Source organism: Aplidium turbinatum, chromosome 13 (genome assembly GCF_918807975.1).
Source record: "Aplidium turbinatum chromosome 13, kaAplTurb1.1, whole genome shotgun sequence".
NCBI classification, from domain to species: domain Eukaryota; kingdom Metazoa; phylum Chordata; class Ascidiacea; order Aplousobranchia; family Polyclinidae; genus Aplidium; species Aplidium turbinatum.
The window spans coordinates 20030791-20044711 of NC_137484.1; the positions used below are offsets into that span (position 1 = coordinate 20030791).

General features: G+C 37.8%; 1 protein-coding gene across 1 annotated transcript in view; it reads left to right on the forward strand.

Moving 5' to 3' along the window:
* LOC145782185 (nuclear pore complex protein Nup107-like) overlaps nucleotides 1-13688 on the forward strand; it is a 41528-nt gene extending 27840 nt beyond the window's left edge. Inside the window, exons 14-24 of the mRNA XM_082593953.1 lie at nucleotides 2476-2535; nucleotides 5415-5633; nucleotides 5803-5982; nucleotides 7294-7486; nucleotides 7968-8198; nucleotides 8513-8601; nucleotides 9328-9393; nucleotides 9532-9668; nucleotides 10494-10623; nucleotides 10929-11114; nucleotides 12935-13688. Of these exons, the coding sequence (XP_082450079.1) occupies nucleotides 2476-2535; nucleotides 5415-5633; nucleotides 5803-5982; nucleotides 7294-7486; nucleotides 7968-8198; nucleotides 8513-8601; nucleotides 9328-9393; nucleotides 9532-9668; nucleotides 10494-10623; nucleotides 10929-11114; nucleotides 12935-13003 (1560 nt within the window). The 3' untranslated portion in view covers nucleotides 13004-13688. The remainder of the gene's footprint in view (nucleotides 1-2475; nucleotides 2536-5414; nucleotides 5634-5802; nucleotides 5983-7293; nucleotides 7487-7967; nucleotides 8199-8512; nucleotides 8602-9327; nucleotides 9394-9531; nucleotides 9669-10493; nucleotides 10624-10928; nucleotides 11115-12934) is intronic.
* The last annotated feature ends 233 nt before the right edge of the window (nucleotides 13689-13921 follow it).

Sequence of the window (13921 nt, forward strand, 5' to 3'; positions counted from 1 at the left end):
GACATATGTTTGGCTTGTTTAACCGGAGGTTAGGTATGTAGCCTACGTTGAGCACAGTTTACACAATAACAATTTAATATGTTAGACTTTTCAACTGGAGTCTGGAAGTAGCATCGTTTGGTGCAATTGCATGTTCCATTTAAAATATCAAGGATTTTTTGTGAATTCTATGTTGTAAGATGTTCATTGGATGTGCCAATTTAAATTTTAGTTCGTTTTGTTTTACGCCAAGTTTAATTTTGCAAGTAAAATATGTGTTGTGGCGAAAGATCCTGCTAAGTTATACAAAAAATCTAACGACTGTATGATGAGACTACCTCCAGGATGCAGTTGGAAACTCTAACATATTATATACATTATTATTGTGTAAACTGTGCTCAACGTACATATCTAATCTCCGGTTAAATAAGCCAAACATATGTCTAGGTGCAAATATTGCTTATTTTACTTACTTCTGGAAATGGGAAGATGACAGGTTTGTCATAGCTAGGATTGTAACAATTTAGACTCTTAGAAATTTCCTCAAATAGCAACATATTTGGCCGTGTGGATTCATGCTTATTTCACCTCAAAACTACTTTTTACTAATGAAGTACCTCTCACTCACAGTGCATGCTAGCATCTCAATAAAATAATCCACTTGGGCTGTTTACCTATGAGGCCTTCTTGCATATATGTGAGTTTTAGTGTGGTACAAAGTGGCATTACTTGGTTTCTGTGTACCGTACAGAAATATCCACTGTGTTTTCAATTTATCCTTGGAAATTTCCTTCACAATCACATCCTTACGTCCTAATTTGAAGTTTGTTTTAAGTGCCTTGTAGTATTTTTGTTCATTTTTTCGATTTTTTAATAAAAACTGGACAAATATGATGCTGTGGGTTTTTTATAGTGTTTTGTTTTTGGTTTTTTTAAGTGTTTTTTTTCTAAACCCACCCGTTTTTTTGGGGGGGTCAAGTAAAATACCGGCAACCCTGCTTTCAATGTTTTGCGGGCGGTGTCCGACGCTTTTCGTAAACAGTTGTTCGTAAAATTAATTCTTCGTACAGCATTTCTTCGTGCATGCAATTGAGAATTGATGTATACGAAGACAGGCTTTACGAAGAATTGTTTTACGGATTTAATTTTACGAATAACTGTTTACGAACAATTCACCTATAACCTTTGCGGGCTGGGTATCATCAGCTTGGACTTATTGCAGCAAATGTGTGTAATTTTGCCGTTAAGATAGTTCGTCACTACGATCATATAACACCAAGTTATCTTACCACCACCTGCCACGGGATTGAGCAATAATTTACTAAACTCAAAAATAAATCGAATATCTTCAGCTAGCTTCTATAGAGCGTTTGTAATAACCATAGAAACCGAGTGAAGCTTGTTTATCTTTGTGTTCAAATACAGTGATGATATGCTTGGTGAAAACACTTGAAGTAAAACGCGTTGTTTGTAAACTTAATGCATTTGAAGTAACCACAATTTGAAAACTCGCAAGCAATTTTGAAAAAAGATATACGGTATCTTTTTAATTGAACGCAGCAAGGCACCCATGAGCTGTGAAAGTTGAACCACCGACTTAGGTTCGAGAACCGGGTAGGACGACTTTGGTTTTGACTTTACCCTACTCTTCCCCACCTTATCTGCTTCAGCAAAGTTAAACAACGTATAATTATCTTTTATCATCCTATAGTTTTGTAGCATTATATATTTTATCATCGGATAGTTGGCTTTTTTGTGTTAATTTTTTACTGTATAAGTGCACCAGTGCCTTAACTGGTTCGTGTTATCCAAGAACTCACGTTTCAATGAATTTCTTCTCGGTTTTTGTTATTTGTAACTGAGTTCCAAATCCCATTTTTCAAACCTGAGACTCGACAACGGCTTTTCTCCATATTTAGAAAAGCCTTGGCAAGATTCGACATTCTAATTGTTAGCGATAGCATTGTATTGAAACAGCGCCTTTTATGTAAACGTTGCAAGTGTTTTCTTTTAGTTAGTGATTAATTAATTTATTTTTATTTAGCAAAGCAAAGCGATATCATCATAGCCAGATCTAAAATTAAATATGATACCAACTCTATTGTCAAGCGATTCTTTCTATCCAAACGTTCGATACTTGTTAAATTTTTAGTTTTGCAGACTTCGATCCTCTCGAGTGCATAGTTCGCATTTGTTTGACAGCGCTAGACGATGTGTTAACGCAAGGGAACCGAAAAATTGTTGGCACTCACAACAGCTCTGCGTTCGAACTGATTGAATACTCCAGCTCGTAAAAGTTATTTTGGCATTACTGCAACGTCACCAGACGTCAGGCTGATGAAAAAAAGACAGCACTTCTCAGTTGTGCGTATGCTTCCCACTGCTGTATGCATGATAATGAACATTTTTGTGAATGAGTTAAAGAGCCAACAGCTTGCCAACAAATTGCAACTTCGTCCGGAACAAATCATGTTATTATTGTAATTTCTTTTCCAGACTTTTTTTGATATTCAAGAAAGGGCAATTTACGCGGCTCTCTGTGGAAACCTAAACGCGGTAAGTTGTGTACTGCAGCCAGGCAAAACCTTTCGTTTTTGTATCTGTTCAACGCTTGCGGGTGATAAAACGGTTGGGTTTTATTGGCCGTGAAAGGCTAGCTGGACTGCTGTGAATGATTACTGACAGTTTGGGTGTTCGTCAGGATTGTCATTTTTTTGCATTCATCAGATGAAAGTTGCAACTATTGCTAGAAAAGATACTGTGACTATGTTAAAGTAACGAATGATATGTTAAGTATATTTGTTTTGTTTGTTATTTTATTTTTGAACTTATGCATCACTGCAGCATAGCATCACAAGTCTATTTTACCACTGACACACTTCTTTGTCTCCCTTTTCGAGCATTTCATCTACTGTTTTAGAAACAGAAGAACCTGGAATATCTGTGTGATGTTGCCATTACCTGAACAAACAAATACAGAAATATGCGACTCCAGAGAGCACAAAAAGTTTTGCTTTCCCCCCCAAAAAAAACTACTAAATTTTTACACTAAACCCCAGCCAGTAGAAGTTCCCATCTTTACATCGGAAAAAATGTCTATCTGCTGTATAATGTATACACGTATCGAACAGTGTAAAAAGGACAAATTTTGGTGATTGTCTTTAAAAGGACTTTCTTTTTTCGAGTTGTTCTGTTTTGCCATAAAACGTGTGGTTTAAGGTTGAAATCAGGATGTGGGTTTCTGGTGATATCTTGATTTCAGAAACATTATCAAACACGGTATGTTGTCGTTCATGGAGACTTGAACTACCATATCGACTATGGAATTGGCGATGGAAGTATTTTAATGGAAAGCTTAAAAATCTTTTTCGTTTCTTGTTCTTCGAGTATCATTTTTCGCTCAACAGTAACATTTTTTCGATCTGTTTTTCTGAGTGGCTGGATAACGCCTCAAGTCGAATTAACATAATCACAGTTTATGTAACAACCTCTTCAACCAGACGATCTAAAAGGCCATTACTAGGGTCGTTGTGCACGCAGATGCCAACTGCAGAGGTGGCACTATTTAATAACACCCTTTAATCATTAATGGTTAAAATTTGCATTATGATGCATGAGTGGTTTGTTTCTTTGTCTGAGTGGAAAGGTTCTTTACTTGACCAAATAACAAAAACAGCCCTTTTCATATTGAAGTCGTATCAATGTAAAAAGTACTGATTTTCTAACTGACCTTTGAGCAATGAACCACTGCGAACTTCCAGTGTTGGATCACGTAGAATTTTTGTCGCCCGATGTTGGAAATACGTTAATTCTTCGGCTGTCTGGACTGTCTGAACTCGGCTGTCTGAACCCCACCGAGCAAATCAGTCCTTTTTGCCTTGATTCAACGTCTGCAGACGTTGAATCAAGGCAAATAGGACTGGTTTGCTCACAAGAAATGTCCCAGTGAAGCGATGATGATATCCAGAAGCAGCGGATCATAACAAGAACAACTGGCGGTCGCGTTTGACGACTCCTGCTGTTTTTGCTAAGAAATATCAATCTATCTTCTGCGTCAAATATACTGGAAACTGCCTGTTGCTGTCAAGCGTTTGTTTCTTTTTTGCTTTTCGTAACTCAGTCTCTCATTACGTATATTGTTACGATAACCACTATCGGGATTCTCGCTATTATCTTTCCAAGTTTGAAACTTTTGAGCTTTTCCAAACTCTGAAGGCAAATCTTGTTTGTTTCTTTCTGCTTCTTCTGTTTGGCTTCTTTTTGACGCTGTTAAAGTTCACACTCAGAGTGTAAGGAGGACATTTTAATTCCGATTTTTTTCCGGAAAAGTTGTGTTTGCACGATGAGCATCACCAAAGCTAACAAAATTTAGTCCTTTTTGCATTGATTTTACGTCTGCGGATCCATTTGTGACAAGGAAAAATTTTGCTTTCTGATTTATGTGAGCGATTTGCACAAAATCCTATACATATCGAAACACGTGTTTGTTTAAATTTGATAGATCGTGAGATATCGTCAGTATTTCTATTAATTGCAAAATAGTAGATTTATTTTTCACACCCATCGTGAGTTTATCATTAAAACGTCGCCACAACTATTTACTTACATAATCACGTACAGTTTGAAATAATTAACAGTAAACTTGGCTTTCATCATGGAAAAGCTAAAATAAATATGCTTAGCATCATAGAACGTGTGCTTAATATAGGCCTTGATAATGATGTATTAAACTGCGATAATTAACACGCAATTAACGTGTAAAAATAACATCGTATTTATCGAATTAATTATTGCAGATACTTTTCAAAGTGCACTCAGGGTTGTAAGGAAAATCTTACTAAAAGTCTACATCGATCAAAATCTTTGGAATTCGCGTGCGCAGAACCGAATATGGATTTGTTCCCTTCGCATTGCATTTAGAAGTTTCTAACCTTTACAATGTTGCTGCTGAGTAGTTTTCTTTCGCCTGCTGAAGGAGTTTCCATGCCCAAAGTTTTTCTTTTCGCGTTTTCCATCTTCAGAAAATCATACCAGTGTGCAAATGGTTGAAAACGTTCTATTGGAGGGCTAACGAAAGTTGCTATTTTTGCATCGTTTCCGCATCGTCAAATGTTACAGCGATGTAAAAGTGCAACTTTTCTAACTTGGAATGATTCCATTGGGGAAACAAAGTTTTTGAACTTTATTACTTTTTACACCTAAATAAAAATACTGTAAATGTCTTTTCATTCCGACTTTAAAGGAAAATGAAAAGTCTCATTTTTTCCACTGATCCTGCCAACAAATATCTGGTCAACAAACTATTGCAGTTTCTAACCACCCAACCTGCTAACTTTCTAGCCAGCAAATTATCCTTTTTTACATTGATTCAACATCTGCTGACGTTAACTCAGTGTTAAAAAAGATGATTTGCTGACCTGGAATTCTATCCACAGATGTTAAGCGTGTCCTTGTCATGGCATGACGCGTTGTGGGCTTACTACAAGACGATGGTTGATATGGAAACGGAGAAAATGATCCAACGGTCTCCTCACATTGCGAGACCTTGGCAGCATATGCATCCCATGAGCATGTCGGACGAATACTTTATGCAGAAGTGTGACTTGAATGACTTGAATGGAGTTTTCGACAAGATTGCTTGCTCAAGTGATCAAGTCAGTACAATTCATGATCTAAGCCAGAAAATAGTATTTTTTGCATTTATTCAGTGTCTGCAAACGTTAATTTTTATTAGCTAGTTGTTTCTGCGTTGTTCTATCTACAGGAGAATTGTCGAACGATTTACTTTCGATCAAGTCTAAAAAACTTCCACTTTTTTTCAAGTTTTCAAAAGAATCAAAGATCCCCCATTTCTTCATCCAACGTTGCATTATTCTCAACGATATGAAGAGTCTTGTCAATGAGATGACTATCTGGCTGGAGGAGGGAAGAGTAGATGATCATCTGCTACGGTTTTTTGCTCATCTCTTGCTCTTCTTGCAAGGCGTTGAAGGATCGTTGAATGTGAGTGAAAAAAAGCTCATTTTCCAACCAGGAAACAACGTAACATTAAGTTTAATAAGCAAAAAATAACTAATGTTTAGTTAAAAGTTAAAGTGATAAACCTTTGGTTGAGAGTTCAAGTTGTAGTGCCACAAACACATAGAGCAAAGTAACATAACCGCATTGAGCATATTTATTTAAACACACAAGATCTAGATTAATACGTAAACGTTTTCGACACACCAAAGGTAAAGTGGTTTGTGTAAAAAGTGAGTAAGCATTTCAACAAAGGTTCCATGTCATTTTGCAAAACGAACGTCAGAAAACGATTAGCTAACGACAGAATTAAGGTTTAAGCCAATGTTGAGGTCTTGCAGCTCTGACGAATATTCTGTGAAACTGTTTTGTGGTTTAAGATCATATTTGTATTTTGTGGGAGGCGACCTCAGTCGAAAAGCATTTCTACATTAGCGTTTTACGTCTCTTGTATACACTACACAGGATAACACGGTCCGCGTCATTCCAATAATATTTTATTCAAGTTTTTTGTTCTAATGTTTTGTTACTGACTAATTTTGACTCAAGCTTTGCAAGAATTGAAAGCTGACTCATTTTTGTATAGTCAATGTGGAACATCAGTAATTGACAAATAAAAACGTCCAACTTGCGACTTTAGTATTATTGCGTAAAGCAAACGACACCAGACGCCATATCAACGTGTGAAAGATTTATTTTGCCAGCTGGTCGCTTTGATAAGTGCTAACCTTCACTTTCTGGTTAGAGAAATAAAAATTAAGTTTTAGAACGAAAGGATTTTTTGTCGTCTCCCAGCCAGCAAATTAGTTTCGTTTTAAATTGATTCAACATCTACAGACGTCGAATCAATGTAAAACGAGACTGGTTTGCCAACTAGACACTCTTTGGAAATCTTTTTCATCATCTTCCCAGTCAGCCGTTTAGGCAGCATTGACGTTTAAATGATGTAAAAAGTGACTTTATTGCGAGGTAGGTTAAGTCTTTGAACTTTCAATAGAGATACTCAACCGCAATTAAAACGTTGAGTTGAGTGTGCGCTCTTTTCTGTATCTCAATAGAAGAGTAACATCATTATTTGTTGTTTTTACAAAAAATTCAGTATTGCGATATCTCAGGTCTTTTGACTTGGCGTCTGCACGAAAACCAACAAAATCTGTCATTTTTGCATTGATTCAACGTCTGCAAAATGACGGATTTTGCCTATTAGAGAAAAATCAAACAATGTTTGAAAAAATGAGCAATCTTGAGTTTTTTTATATGTCACTTTAACTTTTACCACAATTTCAACATCTCTAGGTTGACAAATGTTCCTTGGTGCTTGAGGCATACGTGAGACAGTTGATAAGGGATGAGAGGACAGGGAGTCTTGTGGCAACGTACACGGCAACCTTGCCATCCGACAAGCAGTTGTCTTGCTATGCGTCCTTTCTTGAAGACGTTAATGATTCTGAAATGCGAAGGAAATACGTGGAATTGGCAGAAGCTGGTGGTAAATGTTTTGTTTTTGATCAGTAGTTGATCCTAAACCTTTTTTAGTCGTTCACTTTTTATTGCAGAGCAATTATCATTTGGAACAGCTGAAAAGCTGAGTGTTGTGACATGCTTAGGCGGGCTTCATGTTGTCAAGTTAGTTTTAACATTTCATGTTTTTTAGGCGCTTGAAAAATGAAACTAAGCACTATATTAAATAAAGTCAAACTTTATAACGTGACTAAATTATCCTGAGCTTGGCAAAACCTTGTTTGTTTTGAACGAAGTCGATGGCGGAAAATGTCAATATTTTCACAACGTATCATCTGCATAATTTGCAACGGTCGTTTAACAGCTTTCTGTTGGTTTTAGATAGAGTAGCTTTAATCAATGGAAATCCTCTGCAACGATTAGCATTTACCGTCTAACCTCCATCCCCTGCCAATAATTAATCGAGAATGTCAGCATTTTCACCTTTTTTTCTATCTTAATGCTACCAGGCTTAGACGTGGCTGCGATCACAAAGAATGTTGTCGAACGCATTCGGGCCAGCGTTGGGGCCGACTCGTTTTCGCTTTCTGAGGATGGGACACCGCACGACCCAATGTTGGACCCCCCGCTTTCATCTGACGACAAACGAAAGATAGAGGCGATAGAATGGTTGGTTTTCGATCCAGCGCAGAGAGCCGAAGCCCTTAAACAAAGCAATGCTGTCATTCGTGGGTTTCTGGGTAGGTCGAAGTACTCTTATCTTGTACTGTGCTTTTAGTTTTCATACTTTTTTACTGTATTTTTTTGAAGTACGTTTTTATCTGACGTAGTTTTTTGCCAATAACATCGTAATCACAAATTTAAATGACAACTAAATTCGAGTAGCTTCTTTATTATATTCACAGTTTTTCAATTTGTAACGTAATTTTTATTAATAAAGAACACGGAAATCAAACCAGTTTTTATAAATGTTATGAAGTTTGCTATTCGCCAAAAAATGTTTCAGTTTTTTATAGTTTGTGGAAGTTTCATGAATTCATCGTCTTGTTTTAAGCCACAAGAAAGCACACAGCTGCTCGGCAAGTCCTACAGAAGCTACCCCGAGATTCCATCGATACCATACACAGAGAGTGGTGTGCTCTGGTAATTTGTCAAATACTATTTTACTTTATTTATCCTAAACTAAAAACCGGACAAGGCCATTTGTATTTTCTATAATACTCAGTTGAATCCTTAATTGAAAACAGTCGTGAGTATGCACTGCCTGATTTAATCTCTTCAAATGCCTGTTCACTTGCCAAGACGTTATAGAATGCAAAGGTAAATATATCACCAGTTTGCAGCTCATGACCGTATTAGGACTACGGCTTTTAAACTATTAAGGAATTCAATTACTCTTCTAGATGATGAGCCCATCATTTTTTACCTATCGTTAGTCCACAATTGCTCTCAAGAAGTCTACAAATGTCTATAAACTGTCTCAGATGTTTGTTATGCTATAGTGCATACTGCATGGTGTAGTAGCGTATACAGTAGTCACAAAGATTGCTTACCATTTTACCACATGTTTAATCACACAGATACGCGCGATTCGTCATGTGTACGTATTTATATATAGGTAGAGTAGACTATTTTTGTTGTGTTTCAACCATATCCTTATGAAAGCCTTATACTGAATGCACGAAAAAGCAAGGAAGCCAATTTTCGTGTTTACCATAATCAAGTGTTTTGCCATGATACAGCCACTCTGTGAGTTTCGAACTCGGGTTCTTCCACTTTCACCATTTCAACAAGCAGCTGTCAACAGTTGCATCAACATCATTCAGTTGATTTAGTTTTTAAATTGGATGTTTTATTTAAAATGTGTAGGCCGATAAAGATGTACCCCTTCCTTCTGATGTCGAAAATGCGGAAAGAGAGCACCTATGCTTGCAGGTTGGTCGGTATTTAACCTTGATTCAGTGTACGTACCGAAATTCAGTAATAATAAAAAATGCCACACAGTACGAATTGTTAGTTAATATGCCACGACCCGTCGACCATTGTAACCGTTGTATGTTTGAATTCTTGCAGGCTTTCTTGGGTGCACAGTCAGCCTTCAGTAGTTGGTTCAAACATTTTCACAAGAAGCCACGACCATACTTATCTGCCAACCAGCCGTCAGTGTACAGTGACGTCAGTATGACAGACTTGGTGGCAGAAGAACAGAGGTAGAGTCTGTGCCTTACCCTTATTTTTAGCACGACGGAGTTACTTCGCCGATTCGTCGAACCACTTCACCTTTCATTAGATTTATTTTTTTATGGTTTTGACTCAAAAGTACGATAACGGCTTGTGAAAACTAATGGACAAAGAAACTTCAAAAAGAAGTGGCGCTTGTTCGACTCTCCGGGTGTGCACTTGAGCAACGCATTTCAATGACTGCTCTCCATTCAGCGCCACCCAGTGGGTGAAATGATCTAAAGTCAACGATCCAACAACAATTGGAAACTTCACTTCGTTAAAAACTCGGTAACCGGGCCTGCGTCAGTGGTTCAAAGCCTCTACCTACAAGTATACAAAACTACCAGGATTGAACTTCGAAAGAAGCTTTTCAGTCTAAGAATAAAGATTTTTACAATTAATCAATTTTAGCTTGGTGCTATGTTTTGGTTTGCTTCATACGTTCCAACAATCCTGGTATACTGACGTCATTAGCGATACTTAACACAGTAAGTCAACCTTTCTCTATATTTTACGGATTGCCAAGAGATCGTGAAATGATGTAGAACAGTGGTTTCTGATCTGGCAAACATGAACCCCAGGTTTCAAGAGAGCACGTAAATGAATTTATTTTAGGAAAAATTACTAAAAGTCAAGCATTAAATTCCATATATTTAAGAACACTTAAAGACAGAGTGAAACTGTTCACCAGGCATTTGATAAATAAAGTGACTTGCGTTCTTTTGAGAATACTTGTTGAAAATCGTGCGGTTACTCACAAGTTTTGGGGACCCTCCGCCTAAATAATAATATTCTTTGTTTATTTCTTGCAGACAGAAGGCCCACCAAGAGGAAGTGCGCAGGTGGGAGGAAGCCCTTGAACGGTTATGCGATGAGTCACGTGACAAAATTTATAATGTTTTGCTCTTCCCGGGCGGGGGATGGTTGGTGGACGCACACCAGGTAAGCAGATCACTTCCTGCTTCTAATATGCCGTGGATACGATGCTTCTCATAACCATGAGATGACTAAAAACTTACGAATTTTGTGGTCTTCACTTTTCACACATAAACAATAGTTACCCAGACAGCAAAATCCGTCATTTTTACATTGATTCAACGTCTGTAGACGTAGACGTAAATCATAGACATGTAGACAACATGTAACGTTGAATCAATGTAAAAATGACGGATGCTGCTGTCGGGGAACGGATTGGTTCACTGGTTGTAAAGGAACTCCAAAAGAAAATCTGTGGTTTCGTTTTTCAGATCGAATCATCAGAAGAAGATGAAGAGAGCCGATGCCGCCGCCACCAGATGGGCCTGTTGCGCCGCTTGTATGTCCCCTCTCTTTGTGATCTTTTATTGAACGCGTTCTTAGACACGGGATCGAGACACGAGGAATGCGCGCACTTGGCTGATGTCGTGGCTGCTGAAGACAATAAACTATACGAGGTAAGTGTAGGCCGTAGCTTGCCGGAGCCTGTTGTGTCTACGCTCCTGTGCAATGTATGTTGCCATCCTGTACAACATAAGGCAAATTATAAATATAAATAGGGATTAATCTTCCCCTAGTTTAATTGATCTGTTTCCCATCTGACCCCAGACACAGCGTCAGATTAGAGTACAGTTTTTTGTTTTCACAACGTCGTTCTAATGGCGTTGAAGCGATGTAAAAACGGAAACCTTCACTTACAGAGTTGAGTCCATCTAACCTCACGGTGGGGATATGTGTGTAATTGTCTTCCATCTAGCTAGCTAGAGGTATTTGCCGGTGACGTATCTACTACTTAGAAAGAAAATTTTAGGAGGTAAAAGCAACTGTTAAGGGGGGGGGGGGGGGGAAGCAATTGTCATTTAACATAAATTACAATGATGTTGAAATAGAGTTTTAACAACGTTGTAATTTATGGAACAGCGTTTTTCTTTGCTTTGCGGCCACTGCACAAAAAAGCTTTTTGTCGGTTTTTTATCTTTGTTTAATGAAATTGTAGATTAGATTTTAGGGCGAAACACGTATCTATCGCCGTCGCTTCTTGCTACACTCGACTGCCAAGAAACACATGTTTTTGGAAAAATCTTGATGGCTAGTGTGGAGGCTACACCAGTATGGTTAGCGAAACACAATGCTCGCTGTTCTATAGTGAGTAGTCAGGTAGTGCTGACGCCAGGAAGGTCGCTCCTTCTGAGCATCACGCCGCCTGGCCATTAGATTCTTCTGGCCCTTCATGGCCTAAGTTACCTGCTTTTCTCAATAGCAGGTAGCCTGAACGTCTTCAGGTTTTTACTGTCTTTTCACCTTATTTGGTTTTTGCGTGGCGTTTGAAGTTAAAAAGGGTTGTGGAGCTTTCACTGGTTCAGCTTCAGTATGCAGTTCACTGATACGTTTGTTCAATGCTACTTTACGTTAAACCGATGAAAAAGTGAAAGGTTTTGTAAACTGGGCAATTTGTTAGTGCCTCACTTTGCATTAAAATGTTTCTTGCCCTAATTTGTACCGTGCGCGTTTAGTCGAGCAAGTTTGCCAAGAACGTTTAGCACATTCCAGTGGCTTTCTGTTTGCAATTTGAAGTGAGCTAATGTAACTTTACCACGTTAATCAGGCTTGTACCATTACTTTCTCGTGGTAACTTTGCTAGAGTTCAAAAACAGTTTCAATGTGGTTTTGCATTTTGTGAGAGTAGCCTACTTTAAGAAAAGTAACGTAGTAATGCAGAGCCCTGATTTCCGCCATTTTGATTAACTGAATTTGAATTTGTTCAAGCAGTTTTAATCGTGTACGCAAAAATTCAGGCTACGCAAAAATAAATAGATTAATTCGAAGATGTTAGCTTACAGCTTTTGTGATAATTTCATTACATCATCTATGCTTGACACTCACCAGCGGTGGTGTCTCTGTTGCATTGTAGGAACTAAACTGTTCCACTTAAACGGCTTATACATTTTTCTTTATTAGCATTTATTGGAAATAATAAAGCGACTCGAATTGTATCACCCACATTTCTTTTTATTTGAAATAACACTTTAGTTTTGTTTTCATTGTTTTTGTTTTGCTCTTGCCAGCTGCTTTCTTGCTAGTGTTTTGTGCATTTATTTACGTCTGTAGACATTGAATCTGTATAATTATCTGTTCGATGACTTACATAAATATAAAGATTATCAAGATATTGTAATATTGAACAACAAAAGTCTGTTCCGATAACGTTTGTTGGATGTTCTTGAACTGACAACGAAAGAAAGGGGTTAATTTTTACCGCTTGAAATTTCTTTTACAGCTTTTCACGGCCGAAGAAGGACGAAGGTTCCTCGCCAGAATACAAGATGCAATGATCGAAACTATATAAGAAGATTATGCTTCATATAATCTACTAGAACGTTACCGCATCAATTGAACGCGTGGAAGTTTTGTGAGCAGTCGTTATTCAATTATCGTATGATCCTATTTTCATTCTCCCCCCTTTTTATATGACGTATGTTGTGAACCTACAACACCGCAACGGCATGCATGGCATTCCGGTCGTCTGAGAGTATCCCCTGGTCATCGGTTGTACCGACATGATGGTGTATTGCCTCCATCACATCGTATTTGAACAACTCCGCATAACCTTGGTTCATAGGCTACTGTATTGATATGTTTAGATTGGTAAATATTTCTTGTCTAAGTTTTTTGTCACTGCGCAAAAAGCTTTGACTTAATCATTGAAACATAACCGGTGGAGAAAGTAAAAAAGTATTGAAAACCTTTTTCAAAAGAGCGTTTTCATCTTAAAAGTTTTTAGTCCCTTACATTCACTGCGAAGGTTTGCTCACCACATGTTCTTTGTTATTAACTTCACCTACGTCACTGGTGACGTGAGCTACGTCACTGGTGACGTGAGCTACGTCACTGGTGACGTGTGATCAATGATTCCATGTTGTATTGAGCGATATGCTTGTTATTTTGGTAATTATTATTTTACTGCCAAGTGCCAAGTCTTGACGCTCAAAGTCGCCTATCCGTTTTTCAAATACATTTTTCAAACCAGCCAAGATTATGTTGTAAAAAACCTAAAGATCTTCAAGTTGTCTTAATCCGTGGACAGGTTATGCAGAAAGAATAGCGTAGGCCATGTGTATTGTGTAGCCTAATTCAAAGTTGTAATAATTGTCAATTAATGTTTCAATTAATTTGAGTTTTGATAAAAAATTACGGTTACTAATTTACGTAAACTGAAAGAGTGAAATGCATTCGCGTAGAAGATTTGATTTTGAGACAGGAACCA